The 15,297-nt window shown below is 36.1% G+C and overlaps 1 protein-coding gene across 1 annotated transcript; it reads left to right on the top strand.

Moving 5' to 3' along the window:
- Positions 1 to 41: 41 nt before the first annotated feature.
- LOC136821764 (CUB and sushi domain-containing protein 1-like) lies at positions 42 to 13,174 on the top strand (the record flags this gene model as incomplete). Its single annotated transcript, XM_067077979.1, has 15 exons — positions 42 to 384; positions 3,449 to 3,610; positions 3,887 to 4,078; positions 4,661 to 4,834; positions 5,356 to 5,505; positions 6,212 to 6,382; positions 6,966 to 7,139; positions 7,879 to 8,052; positions 8,809 to 9,018; positions 9,591 to 9,764; positions 10,474 to 10,662; positions 11,091 to 11,336; positions 11,872 to 11,952; positions 12,284 to 12,436; positions 12,888 to 13,174. Coding segments are annotated over 15 exons (2,880 nt in total), but the record flags the coding sequence as incomplete, so codon positions are not given.
- Positions 13,175 to 15,297: the final 2,123 nt, after the last annotated feature.

The raw sequence follows: 15,297 nt of genomic DNA, 5'->3' as shown, positions 1-15,297 counted from the left end.
TTGCATAAGTTGACAATTATAGTAATTAATATTATTTTCTTTTTCAAGGGTGCTATGCTGTTTTGAAAAAGGACTTTGGCATTATTTCATCGCCTGGTTTCGGCTACACTAACTACCCAAATCTTTTGAATTGTACATGGAAGTTTGAAACACAAAGAAACATCTCAATCATATTCCATTTCTTTGATACAGAAAAAGATTATGATTTTGTTAGAGTTTTTAATGGTAATGGAGGCAAAATTCATGAATATAGTGGATCCTTAACTAAAGATCAAGACAAGACTGGCATGTTTACATCTGTGATTGAGATGAATGATTTAACCTTGAGATTCACCAGTGACAAGTCATACCGAATGAAAGGCTTTAATGCTACCTACTCCATCGGTATGATGACCCTTTTTAAATAAATGTACACGTTTTTTATAAGAACATTAGGTTAAATATTAGGAACATGTTAAGAACATTTTAGGGCGTCGCATACTATAAAACAGCCATTTTCCTAGAAAATGGCACAAAAATAACCAAAAAATGGTGAAAATAAGAATATTTTTTAAGAACATCTTTTAGCTTAAAACTCAAAAAGATATAAAAAAATCTTAAAATCACTTTAACATAGACAGCTAAATTTCTTGTTTTTCATTATACGATTAAAAAGATTATTCTCATTACCCCAGTGAAAATTGCTCTGTTAGTTAGAGAATTACTGGATAAGCTAAATATCAGCGAATTTGGAAACCTTCTGTCCGAAGTGAATGGAAATTTAGAATCAATTTTGGATTCTGAATAGAAATGCTTTTTGGACCTACCTTTGGAGGTCCTATAAATTAACCCGTGTTCGTTCGTTCGTTCGTTCGTTCGTTCGTTCGTTCGTTCGTTCGTTCGTTCGTTCGTTCGTTCGTTCGTTCGTTCGTTCGTTTTCGTTCGTTCGTTCGTTCGTTCGTTCGTTCGTTCGTTCGTTCGTTCGTTCGTTCGTTCTTCGTTCGTTCGTTCGTTCGTCGTTCGTTCGTTCGTTCGTTCGTTCGTTCGTTCGTTCGTTCGTTCGTTCGTTCGTTCGTTCGTTCGTTCGTTCGTTCGTTCGTTCGTTCGTTCGTTCGTTCGTTCGTTCGTTCGTTCGTTCGTTCGTTCGTTCGTTCGTTCGTTCGTTCGTTCGTTTCGTTCGTTCGTTCGTTCGTTCGTTCGTTCGTTCGTTCGTTCGTTCGTTCGTTCGTTCGTTACTAGCTTTTCTCGGGATTGGCTCATTAGTTTTTCCTAATTTTGGCACAAAGATGCAAAATGGTAATGCCCAAAATGTGACGGAGCCCGATTTTAGAAAAAAATTCATTTCCGGCCGAAAATGCCGGAAATATGCCGGAAAAACCGGTTTTTTGGCATTTTCTCGAGATTTCATCATTAGTTTTTTCTGATTTTTTGCACAAAGATGCGTATTAGCAATGCCTAAAACATGGATTAGTCCGATTTTTGAGAAAAATTCTATTCCGGCTGAAAATGCCGGAAATATCCCGGAAATTGCCGTTTTTGCAGATTTTCATTGGACTTTTTCCTTATATTTCGTTGTTTTTTCACACAAAAACATTATTTGTAGCAATGCCCACCATCAAGCATGGTTTAATTGTCAATAAAAGTGATTTTTGAAGCCGGAACTTTCTAAAAATCGCCGGAACAGCCTATTTTCGCCGGAAAAACGGTATTTCTTGAATTTCTCGAGCTGTACTTTATATTTATTCATGAAATTTTGCACACTGATGCAAAATGGCAATACCTAAAATATGACAGAGCCTGATTTTCAATTAACGTACTTTTCCGGCCGAAAATGCCAGAAATTATGCTGGAAAAACCGGTTTTTTGGCATTTTCTCGAGATTTCATCAATAGTTTTCTCAGAGTTTTTGCACAAAGATGCGTATTAGCAATCGCCAAAACATGGCCGAGTCCGATTTGTGAGAAAAATTCATTTACGGCCAAAAATGCCGGAAATATGCCGGAAATCGCCGTTTTTCTGGATTTTCATTGGACTTTTTCCATATAATTGGTTATTTTTTCAATTAAAAACATTATCAATAGCAATGCCCACCATAAGCATGTTTCAATTTTTAATAAAATTGATTTTTGAAGCCGGGTTTTCTAAAAATCGCCGGAACGACCGATTTTCGCCGGAAAACCGTATTTCTTGAATTTCTTGAGCTGTACTTTATATTTTTTAATGAAATTTTGCACACTGATGCAAAATGTCAATACCTAGTAAATTGTGAAGGAGCCCGATTTTCGAAAAAAATTCAATTCCTGGCGAAAATGCCGGAAATATGCCGGAAAAACTGGTTTTTTGGCATTTTCTCGAGATTTTATCATAAGTTTTTTTCTGATTTTTTGCTCAAAGATGCGTATTAACAATGCCCAAAACATGGGAACAAAACATGAAATATGCTGGAAGTCGCCGTTTTTCTAGATTTTCATTGGACTTTTTCCTTATAATTGGTTGTTTTTTCATTCAAAAACATTATCAATAGCAATTCCTACCATCAAGTATGTTTCAATTTTCAATAAAATTGATTTTTGAAGCCGGAACTATTTTAAAAGTCGCCGGAACAACCTATTTTCGCCGGAAAGACAGTATTTCTTGAATTTCTCGAGGTGTACTTTATATTTGTTTATGAAATTTTGCACACTGATGCAATATGACAATACCTAAAATGTGACGGAGCCCGATTGTCGAAAAAGTCGGAAAAATCGGTTTTTTGATATTTTCTCGAATTTTCATTTTTAGTTTTTTCTGATTTTTTGCAGAAAGATGCGTATTCGCAATGCTCAAAACATGGCCGAGTTCGATTTTTGAGAAAAAATTTTTTCCGGTTGAAAATGCCGGAAATCGCCGTTTAGTTTACTTGTATAGTGTATTTTCGCTAAACGCTATATTTTCTGACTGATTTTTTTCATTTTTCTTTTCGCATTGCTATCTAACTTTAATCATCAGGTAGGTCCATTCAGCATATTGCTTGTTATTTATAAGAACAAACTATATAAGAACTTAAGTTTTCTATGGCCAAAATATAATCTGTTAAAAAACTAAGAATATCCGAAGACTTCAAAAAATTTGGATATTCTTATCATCAAGAAAAAAACAACTACTGCATTTTCTTTCAGTTTCATGTCTTTGTAACACGACAATCATCAGCTGCTAATTGAAAAAAATTTAAAAATAGATTCATACAAGCTTACATTCGAGAAAATTAGTAATCACGGTAAAAACATACAAAACATGGATATTTTTATAAAAAACATGTATGAAATTGCAGGATTTGTTTCACGTCAGGACTATCTTTTCAGCTTAATGATATTTTTGGAGAGAAAACATTTTCTGTCATTTCTAAACCCAATATTCACCCTCAGACACAGGGTTATTGACACTAATTTTCTCAAAGTTTGATAATAAGAGGTTGTTATTTATTTGTTAGGTTGTGATATGCCTGATGTTGACAATGGTAAAGTGAGTGGCGAAACGCACTATGGAGGTGTGGTCACATACACTTGTGATAAATTTTATACACTGGTCAATGGTGATAAACAGACATGTCTTTTTGGTGGAAAATGGTCTCAACCAACCCCATACTGCAAACGTATGTTTGATATTATTGTAGTATCTTATCTGCTCTACATGTTTCAAAAAAGGACGACTTGTTCTCCTCATTAATGCCTAAGTTATGAAATGTGACTGACAGGGGACTGACATTTGGTATAGAGGTTCTTTATGGGCCTTAGAGCCATCAGGACAACGCATAATCAGTTGGAATAGTTTAAAAACCCTTTTTTTGTTTTTGATTTGGTACTGATTAATTTTAATATGATGTCATTAAATTGAATTTCTATTTTCTATTCATCCTTTTTTTCTGTAGCTGCGTTCTGCATGTTCCCTGGATTAGTAGCAAATGGTGGCTTCAAAGTGATCCCTTCTAATGCGACAGTTTATGTTGTTGATACTATCATTCAATATTATTGTGATGCTGGCTACGAGGTTACAGATGGTGACCAGACAAGAGTTTGCCAAGAGAATGGGACGTGGAGTGGCGAACATCCAACTTGTAAAAGTAAGTCTAAGCTGTGTGGTGTCTTGATATACCTACACCACCACATTTAAGCTTTTCAAAAAAAACAAAAAAATATCCGCTTATTGAGGAGGTCAATCTGAATTTTTGAAAGTTTTTGAAGTACTCTCTGGGATTTTCTGAAAGCTCTTGTGGATTTTTCATCAAATTTCACTGACAGTTTTGAAGTTTTTCTAGAATAGCCCATTGAACCATAATACCTGGAGTCTCACACTAAAACGATGTTGGAATTAAAAAAAATTAACCTTGATTTTAAGGAGATTCTATTTCAAAAATTTATTTTTCTTATTACTAGCAGTAAGTTTTGCGATAGCAGTCGGAGGTGACACAAAAGCTCTTCTTTCGATGGCTACCTGAAATCTCTTTCTCCCTGGATTTTTCCACTTACCCTTCATCAAGTACCAGTTTGTACGAATTCTTTGGTATGACCCGACCATGAGTTGAACCCACGACCTTGCGCACCTTAGTCGGATGCACTACGGTTGTTAAACTGTTCCTTTTAATTTCTCACCTTCCCCTATGAAATGCAGGACAGTTTTGAAAACCATTTTTAACTTTTTTTAGTTTCACTATGTGAAGACCCTGGCAAACCAACAAACGGTACAAGAATTGGTGACGATTTCACAGTTGGTTCTTCAGTCTCTTTCAAATGTGATGAAGGATTTTTATTGGAAGGACAATCATCGATTACTTGTGGTGTTAATGGGAAATGGAATGCACAAGCACCAACTTGTACAGGTATAGTGAACTGTTTTATTACTTTTACCACTCGAGCCCTACCGTATATTGGTCTAATGTTGACATTCCTCTTCTAATTTCGATACCCTTGTTTAGAGATAATTAGGAAGGTCGGGATCAATAATAGACACAAGTTTTTTGCCACTCTGATCGCCAAGGAAAGTAGAATAGTTTCCATCAGTGATTCCGACCTTCCTCTTATTCCTATCATTAAAGAAGGGTGTCAAAATTAGAAGAGAGATGTCGACATTAGACCAACTTACGGTAATTGGCTTAAATTTAACTATTCCAGGATAGGATTTGCACTTTCAAGATAAGAAGAGATGAGATATTAGGCGAGATGTCATAAGAATCAGTAAATTTTTGATGATACTCGGTCGTTCTTATTTTTTTAGGCACATTGAGTCTAAAATTGTTCTTGTCCTGTTCTTTTAGCTTCATTGTTCTTATAAAAGAAAAAAGGTGTACACAAGATTGTAAGATTTTAGTTCTTCATTTTAAACCTTTTCTTTCTCTTCCAGAGATTCGCTGTACCCCACCGAGTCCACCACAGAATGGTATGTTAGAAGGTGTCAATGTTAACATGACGTCATACCCCTATGCTTCGAAGGTCAAAGTCCAATGCTTTACTGGTTTCCACGCTGACGGAAATGAAACATCAACTTGCAAAGGTAATTTTAATGGAAGAAAAATTCATTCCAGAACTCTATTCTATGCCAACGAAATCAACTTATTCAACGCCACTAAGGCTTTGTTTGTAAGAAAATCAATGCTACAATTTCAGTAATTTGACGTCCTTCCTCTGACCTTTATTAACCCTGGAGTAAGCTTTATCTGCCATCTTTGATCGGAGTTTTTCTGAAAGTAGTACCCGCAAAGAAGCAACTGCAGTGTCTAAGATTAACGTCAAAAGGCGCTACATCATCACAAGTATTCAAAGAAATGTAGATCTAGCGCTCTCGTTTTACTTACGCTGCTATTAAGTAGTGCTATACCCACTGAACTATATATAAATCTGGGGGTCACCTAGGTAAAAAGGAGGGTACGGGTGTGTGCGGCCCTTAAGGGTCCGTTTTTTGAATCTTCAAATAAGGGTCATAGAAATCACAAAAATCTAATTCCAGTCCCCCTAAAGACAAACAAACTAAAAAAAACAGCTCAAACTCCTTAAATCTTTAGTAAAATGGTCCCAATAAGGGTCTTGAAATTCACTAAACTTGGGTTTTTCTTCGATTTAAGTCCCTCCAAGGGCGGCACATCTCGTAAACCCAGAACCCCTCTGGGTATAAATCTTGGAGGCAGTTTTTAATTTTATCTATCTGCTTTATCATAATCTGATTGGTTGTTATTGATATTTTGATTGTCATATTTTCGCAGGAGTTGGTATGTGGGATCCTGATGTTGCAGTGTGTGTAGACACGAATGAATGTGCTGCTAAACCGTCACCATGCAAAGGCGAAGGTGATATCACATGTATCAATTCATTCGGTAGTTTCCAATGTATATGTGAAGAAGGTTATCAAAAAATTGATGAAGTCACTTGTAAAGGTTGGTTCAAGGTTTTTTTGTCATTAAATCAAACGATTATTTCTAGGTGCCAAGTTCAGACTCTTAATAAAAGAAGTGGTTCTTCTTATCTGACCTAGATCTTCGCCTGTGGCCAATTACTGTTGGATTTTGAATAGACCACTCAGTCATTCAGAGTCATAATCACTATTAAAATGATCACTTTTTATTTTCCAACGATTGAGAAATTTCAATATAGGATGATACAATCGTAAAAATGGAAAGAGCTAATTCTAAAACCTGTGTATCCTTGGCCACATAATGATATTTCATTGAAGTGAATACAGTCGCTGTCATGTTGTCTTCTGACCAGCTACCAGAACCGTTGGAAAACCAACGGATCCGGTCATACTCGAACTCATAACCATGCCATTTGCGGTCATTTGTGGAACCCGAGGACTTAATTGCAACAAGCTAGAGCTAGAAGTGAAATCTTGTCTACTGCCTGGACAGAGACAGATACAGTGAATTAGGAGAAATCCATCTCCACTAAGCGACTGTATTCACTTCATTGTAATACATAGGGCAAAATTTATTATGAAATTTCGATTGTTTTCCTCTTTAGACATTAACGAGTGTAGCTCCAACGCCACAAACATTGTCAAGTGTGGTCAGATCTGTACGAACACACCAGGCGCTTATAATTGTAGTTGTAAAGACGGCTACTTCTTATACACTGGTAATCAAACGTTGAATAAAGTCGAAGAACGAACCGCTATTGAATATCACAGTTGTTTTGGTACGTATACATGACCTTATCTTGTCTACGGAAACATCCGAACCTAGCCTTTGCTATCGTACTTACTGCTATCAAACCAAAAGCTTTGCTCAACAATCAAGAGCGCCGAATTGACAGAAATTTAAATAGTGCTGTGGTACAGCCAGTTTGGAAAATTACAAAACCAAACTGGCGTTTAATCAGTAAACGAGTTTTTGCAGAGTCTTTTTTAGGCGATCAACTTGGTTCGTCTCTTGAATTATTCGGGAATTTGATTTGATTGTTGAGCAAACTTCTGGAATGTTAGCCGAAGTGTGGTACTTGTTAAATGTTAGTTTTAATATGTAAGTAATCATTAGACATCCGTTTTTTTTAATGTTCCATATATCACATCATGAAAATCATAAATGATGTTTTTTTATTGTTCGAAAAATATTGCGAGTATTCAACATGGCTGCATGGAAAGAAAGCGATTGACAATTTATACTTGTAGTTCTGGCAATCAAAGCCCGTTTTCGTGAAAATACCTCTCATTTTTCTGTTAAACTTTACCAAAATTATTACATTGGAGTCTCTTTAATTGGAACCTTTATATTTCGGATGTCTCCTTAACTCGAACAAGTTTTTATGGTCCCTCAGCTAACAATGCCTAATGTTTATAAAGATATCTTCATATCTCGAAATTCCCTTAACTCGAACAAATTTCTGTTCGAGTTATGGAGACTCCACTATATTTTTTATTGTTTTTTTCTCTCCGTAGGAAACCCATGTCCTGTTGTTGACTATCTGGATAACGGATACATTTTAAATTACGGAAATCGATACCCGGTCGAGCTAGAATACCGGTGCAACCCGGGGTATGTTTTGGATCGTGTTGTAAAACCAAAATGTTTAAAGAATGGAACTTGGAGTGAAAAATTCCCAAAATGTGTCGGTAAGTGACTGCGACTCTCCTAATTTAAAATCATAATATTTGATAAAAGGGGTATTCCCTGCAAAATTTTAAACACCACAAATGATTTTTAAGTGCTTTAAGTTACGTCTAGAATGTAGAGTTTTAATTCTGAGTTGGTTAGCTTGAGACTTAACTGGGAAATTGTTCCAAATAGCTTTCTACTTACCGATTGAGTGCCCTCTATCTGCCATCACTTCTGGCAAAACTTTTTCTACTGTGACCATAAAAGGCTACGCTCTTTATCGCAACTTTCATTCTCAATTGATATACTTTAGTGGGATAAATTTTCGCGGTTATTAAGATTCGCGGATGGTACTACTGTATGTGGGAAACAATATTTTCAATATTTTCACGATTTCGATGCTTTTATTGCCAAACCATTCTTGTTGGTTGTTGAAATACGCATTATCAGCGCCTCTTTGATTCCAGCAAACATTTAAAAAGTATTTATTTGTTAGAAGCTTTGAGTTTTGTTCAAAAATATTTTGCAGATAAGGACTTTTCAAATTTCCATTTCCGCGAAATCCGCGAAAAAAAATCTGATGTACATAATTTAAGAAGGTTAGCTATTGGGGAGTCAGAAATTGCTTTTCTAAAGCTCTGTACCAAGACTTATGACCCTCGAAAGGTGGCGTTGGGGGGTGTAGCCTCAAGGGTGAGTGTTGCAAAGTTTATTATCATATTTCTATCGCCGAAGCAGATTCGTCTTTATTTTTAAAGACAACTTTATTGTAGAATCTGGCTGTTTGATGCCAAAAGATGTTTCTAACTCAATCCAATCTGTCAACGGGACAATCCACAACAGTACTGGTCGCTATGCTGAAGGAAGTATCGTCGAATATCAGTGTGATCACGGATATGAAAGAACATCTGGGAATCTACTTCAAGAATGTGTTCAAGATGCTATCAAATTTTATTGGTCAGGAAAATCACCTGTTTGTGAACGTATGTTGTTTTTTAGTGCTTTTGCGGAATTTAATGTTATCGGTTTTTTTACAATATGGCCTATTTTTCCCTAAAAAGACCAATTTTAAAAGTGATTTTTTAAATCCTGAGAATATAAAAACATAAAATATTTGTGTGCACCTTTCCAAAGATATTTTGCGGTTAGCCGCAAGCGCTGTTTTTTTTCCCGCAAGAAAATGACATAGTAATCGAGTCTAGGAAGTGGAACTCACCTCAAACAACAGTAGATGTATATATCCAGGGGGTACCGAGTCAGTGTACTGGCCCATTGCTGGTGGGGTGGTGTATTTTTTAGGTAAAATTGAGTTAGTACAGTGTACTGAAAGGGTGATATTAAAAATCCGGTCGTGGAGAAAAGTTAGTACAGTGTACTAAAAGGGATGTAAAGGGTGGTGTCAAAGCCATGACCGTAGAAGAAAGTTATTACAGTGAACTAAAAAGGGTGGTGGTCTAAGTTTTTGGAAGACCATCCAAAAATCAAGCTAGTATCCTATGGGCCAGTACACTGACTCTGTACCCCCCCCTGATGTATCCGATGTTTACCATTTAAGGCGTTTCATGTGGCGTCCCTCAATCTCCAAAGAACGGATATGCCCAGACAAATGGTACACAATATAAAGACAATGCAACATTCCATTGTTCTGGAGGATATCAAATGATTGGTCATAATCAAACCACGTGTCAAGCTAATGGAGAATGGTCCGGATTTACACCTGTCTGTGCCCGTGAGTTTTTACGGAAATTATATATATCATACTAATTTACTCACAAAAGTGGCATGAAACTGCCAGTAGCAGAATAAAAAAGTGTCTTTTTTTCTGACTATATATCATACTATGAATAAATGCAATCAATTGTCTCCCTATTTCTAATAATTCACAATTAGGAGACAAGTTTTTATGGAAAATTGGATCCTCCTCTATCGATAGTGTGCAAAAGGTTCCTTTTATTAGGGAAATTAGCATCACTAGTGGTGATTTCTATACTATCAGGTTAAGGGTCGGAGCGTTAAGAATCCAGTATCTCAGCCTTAAATAATTCACTTTTTATAGAATACTTTCCATTTTGTTTCGCTTTTTATTCGGCTTTGGGTTTCTCCTCACGTAAGCCGTGCGATGTGGTCGCGGGGGAAGCCTCCCATTGTGAATCCCTTTTAAGAGCCAAATACTAAAGGAATTGATCTAAGGAATCCTACATTTACTAAAAAATAGTCAAAAAGAACGACAAATTGCGTCGTCCATAGCCCTGGCCTGGATAGTTATGCTTTAAATAACGATAAATTACGCATGCGTGTAGGAACAGACTGAAGGGCTGCTAAGATGTCTTTTTAGATGCCCCTTTTTAAAAGGTTTTTTAAAAAGACATTTGACTAATAAAAAATCCACTCGTCATTGTGAAATCTTTAAAAAAAATTTTCAATCTGATCTGTTTTAGCATCACCATGCCCTGATCCAGGTACGCCATTGAACGGTGCTCGAAACGGTACGGTTGCTCTTGGACAGACTGTTAGATACACGTGTACTAAACAAGGATACAAACTTTTTGGTGATGCAGAGAGAACGTGTGTTTATCTTGGACAAAAAACTGGCAACGGCTGGACTGGTGCTTTACCTGTCTGCAAAGGTAGGAGGGATGATTTTCTCTAATAATAGATAATCCATGAAAGATTAGGATTCAAGGATAACCAACCACATCGGTGTAAATAGCTTTTCCCGTAAAGAAATAGACGAACAATTATGTTAGATGGTAGTATTTCTGATCGACAATTTTTTACTAAGGTTATGTAATAAGTTCTACAGAATAGTATTTTTAACACTTTTCAATAGATGCCAAGAACTCTAACCTAAAAAAACTGAATTAAATTGTCTGTTTATCATTTCCCTAAAGTTTAACCCGCTATAAATAGAGTATTTATAGCTGAATTTAGACTGATTCCCAAACCTCTATGATATACCTACTATAAATAAACATTTTCTTTATAGCATAAACAGATGCCTAAGCTTTGGACATCTTTTAAACCATTATTGACAATCTGTTCTTCTATTTTTCAGACGTTATGAAGCCTGTATTCAAGTGCGAACAACAAAACTTCACTTTACCATTATTCGAATCTCGAATGTTGGTGGACTGGACGAAACCAACGGCAACCGATAACAGCGGAGAGTTGATTGATGTTGACAGTGTTTCCGTGGTTACATCACCGACCTACATGGAAGCTGGTTTGACCGTCATTGAGTACTTTGCGTCAGATAGTGTAGGGAACAATGCAACTTGTGACTTGAGAATTTTCGTCGAGGGTACGTCGTTTAAATATTTAATACTTCTTATTTTACGATTTATATTGTTGCTGCCGCACAAATTCGAAATAGAATGCAAGGACCAAACCGTAGAACCTTAACCAAGTAGTTTAAGCTAATGAGATTGATACGACAGAGGGTGTTGCCCGTGGTTACGACTGACGGAATTCAAAGTTCTACGTCATTACCTGATAAAACATTTGATAGAGACATTATTTTCCGAGTTTTGGACTGCTTTTTTGCGAATTTGAAAAAGAACGCAAGGACCCCCCTATAATATAGGATTTTTATATAATACAGTTATAATGTAGTTTATTTTCTCGAAGAGTCTAATCGACTGCTCTAATTGTATGAGAAGGGATGAATTGTAAGCATATATATTCTAGTTCTGAGAATTCAATGACAAGGAAATTGCTCACAGTCATCACACGCAAAAAATGAAATAATTTTTTATCGACGTTTCAACATCTTACGTGTCTTTCTCAAATGAGATATCATAAGAGAACTTATATTGTTATATGTAAATTTTCACTAGATTCTGAGAAGCCACGAATTTCATGCCCAAAGAATATTGTCATCAGAAGTGACATCGATGTTTCCGTCACCTGGTCTAAAGGTAAAACTATCGATTTTTATTTTAGAGAAATACCCCAAAAAAACTCAGGTTTGAGTGATTTATATCATTTCTAATCTCATAAAAGATCATCCATTCTGCGACTACCACGCTCTGCTGTGAAAGGATGTGTGGCGATTGTGACGATCTGACTTTATTGCTTGGCCATAACATTCAAAACCGCACTGCCTTTTTGCTTGAAAACCAAAGAGAAAGCGACTGGGTTCTAATTTATATTTATGATTGATGTATGCCTTGTTGCGATTGTTTTGCTTTAGTTACTTGGCCTCATTTTGTCTCTTTTTATACTAAGCTGTTAAGTTTTTCATTCTAGGAATTTTCCGTGATAACGTCGGTATCAAGAGTGCAATTTTCAATCCATCGAACGGTACCATCTTTGAATCGAACAAATATCATAAAGTGGTTGCCACGGTAACCGACCAACAAAACAATGTCGATACATGCGTCATGGAAGTCTATGTCAAAGGTAAAGCGTTTTTTATTTATTCTAAGCACATTGTATAATCATGCGTCCCGGACCGCATTTCAGGGTACATGAGAAGTGTCATCGCTTCCGTAGAACGATCTAGAGCGATATTTTACGGATAGCCCGGTAGTCTAGGACTAATTATGGGATCTACGCCAACCCTGCTCGGCTATCTATGTAGGGAAGGCACCACTGATAGGAACGGGATTTTGAGCCAAGAACCCTTGATTCGTGGTGCCGACGACTTTGACCACTCGACCATCGCTTCTATCCACCCTGGTAGTCTAGGACTTTTCAATGGGATCTACGGCAACCTGGCTCGGCTATTTATGAACTGAAGGCATCACTGGTAGGAACGGGGTTTCGAACCGGGAACCCTTGATTTGTGGTGCCGACGAATTAGACCACACGGCCATTGCTTCTGAAAATGCTTTGCTTTCAACCCCTTTAGGTTGTGGATGTAACAGAGGTAACGAGACTTGCCGATACAGACCATTCAAGGGCACATCCAAGTGTCACGTCAACGATCCCAACATGCCTGGCAAATATATAATCACGTGTGACTTAGCTTGTCCAGCCAACCAATCATTCGTCGAGGTCCAACATTTCCATCATGAGAGAATCAATTGTCTGAAAGACGGTACCTTCCAAGAGAAATATCCACCAGGATGTGGCGGTATGTTCTGTTTAATTTTCTTGAATTTTGAAATGAAAAGAAAACCACGTGAGGAGCTTTAAACGAATAATCTGATGGTTTGAGTTATTTTACCTGATTTCACCCTTAAAGTTGACCTAATTCGATCCTTTTATTCGAATTTCTCTATAATTCGAACTAATACATTGGTTCCATCAGCTGGAAAGTCTTATGAATTACTAATACAGTATGTGGCCCCCAAAACGGCGATCAAATTTGAAATTTCTCTCAAATTTTACAAAAATTTTTGCTGCATGAAAACCTTTAACATCTCTACTTTATTTCCTGGAAGTTCTTTTTCAAAATTTTCAATTTCAACAATATTTTTCAATCGCTTAAAGATAGGTAGCTTTTTTCTAATGGCCCCCAAAACGGAGGTTTGAAATTTTAGCGTTTTCTCGAGATATCTTTAAGATATGAATACAAAATTTTGACCATAGTTTTGAAATATGATTTAGAGGGTTTTGGGCATAAATTTATTTGATAAGATTTTTACAGTATACCCCTGGTTGTCAAAATGCAGGTTTGGGGCCCCCAAAACGGAGGTGTAGTTAAAATCAAATTTTTAAGCCCATTGGTAATAGGGGGAAAAACTATGAACATATTTGTGTTTTCCCTTAAATTTACGACCCGATGGATGTAAAATTTATGATTTTTATGAAATATTTCAAGTCCAAACTGAAAATTTAGAAATTTTCAAAATGACAATTTTGATTTAACAACTTCTTAATCAAGTTTTTGAAAACAAATCTCTTTTGAAAATAGTTCCATTCATGTATGGAATAAGCTGTGAAAATTTTAGAAAAAAAGCTTAACTGAAACTGAAAATATTAAGCTTTAAAGAAATTTTTCTCCTATATTTTGCAAGAAAATGACAGAATTTGCCGTTTTTGATTATTCAGCGAAAAATTTTATATACAATGTTAATTTTTTGTTATAAACTATTAACTCAAGGTGATAGGAATAGAATTCCAAGATTTTTTGCTTTTTCTCATATTTAGAATTTTCGTTTTTTTTTCAATGCTGATTCTAGGGCTCCAAAATAGTGGTTGACCTTTAAAATGCTATATCTTTTACCCAGCCTCTAAAGTCACAGATGTATTTGCTTTTTCTGAACGGCATTAGGTGTAGAAAGTTTCCTATACCCCGTTTTCATAACTTATTTTCAATATCCAAGGAGCTAGAGTGAGTTATATGCAATTTTTATCTAATTTTGGTGTTAAAGTATTTCCTTTAGACGCAAATAAGTTATTTTGAATCTGTCTCAAACCATCAAAAACATGCTCATTTTTTAGTATAACCATCATTCTTTCAAAATAAACAAAAATCGTTTAATTCTGATAAATCTACAAGTCAGAATCTTCATTTTAATGAAAACCTCCGTTTTGGGGGCCGTCTCCGTTTTGGGGGCCATATACTGTAGATATCTTTTTCTGATTTGAAGAAAATGGTTTGTTTCTTGAATATCGAACGAGAGAGAGAGAGAGTCAACTTTAGATACAATCAACTCTCTCTTATTCGAACATCTATTATTCCAATCTTTCTGTAATTAGAACTAAATTGTTGGTCCCTTCGCCTGAAAAGTGGTTTGAGTATAATTCGTTTTGATCCCATGGAGATTGAATCAGAAATTCAAAACTTTCTTTTCCCTTCAAGCCCTTCTTTTCACTTCATGCCTAAAGTATAAAGACCACCTTAAATGTTTTGTAGAACGAAAGTCTGGTATCTCCTGTCAAAACATCAACATCACGACATATTTCTCAACAACCGCCCCAACCAACTTATCTACTTTCAACCCCAATCTCCAAAAGCTTATCCACAACCAATGCAAAGATGATGGGTTCAAAGTCCAAATAACGTCATATGTTAGCGATGCCAACACAGTGGTGACTAGTTTCAAACTCACACCACCAGGGGACCTATTGTTGATAGGTAAATAACTACTTTTGATATGATTTATTGGTTTTGAGTAGCTGAGCCTAGCAGCTCCTTTTCCCACTTAAAGACAAATTCATGTAAAAACTTGGGAAGCAAAAGACCGCGACCACATCATTACTCTCAGGTGCTTTATAAAAGCGAGAAGGGGTGAGATTTGTTTCTCTATATACCCTAAAATAAGGTAATTATAGACTAAAATCAGGCTTTTAGAGAAAAATAAGGGACTTTT

Source organism: Clytia hemisphaerica, unplaced genomic scaffold, assembly GCF_902728285.1.
Source record: "Clytia hemisphaerica strain Z4C2 unplaced genomic scaffold, Clytia hemisphaerica genome assembly, whole genome shotgun sequence".
In the NCBI taxonomy this organism is placed as follows: Eukaryota; Metazoa; Cnidaria; class Hydrozoa; order Leptothecata; family Clytiidae; genus Clytia; species Clytia hemisphaerica.
The sequence above is the reverse complement of the archived record's forward strand: the minus strand, read 5'-3'. Positions and strand labels throughout refer to the sequence as shown.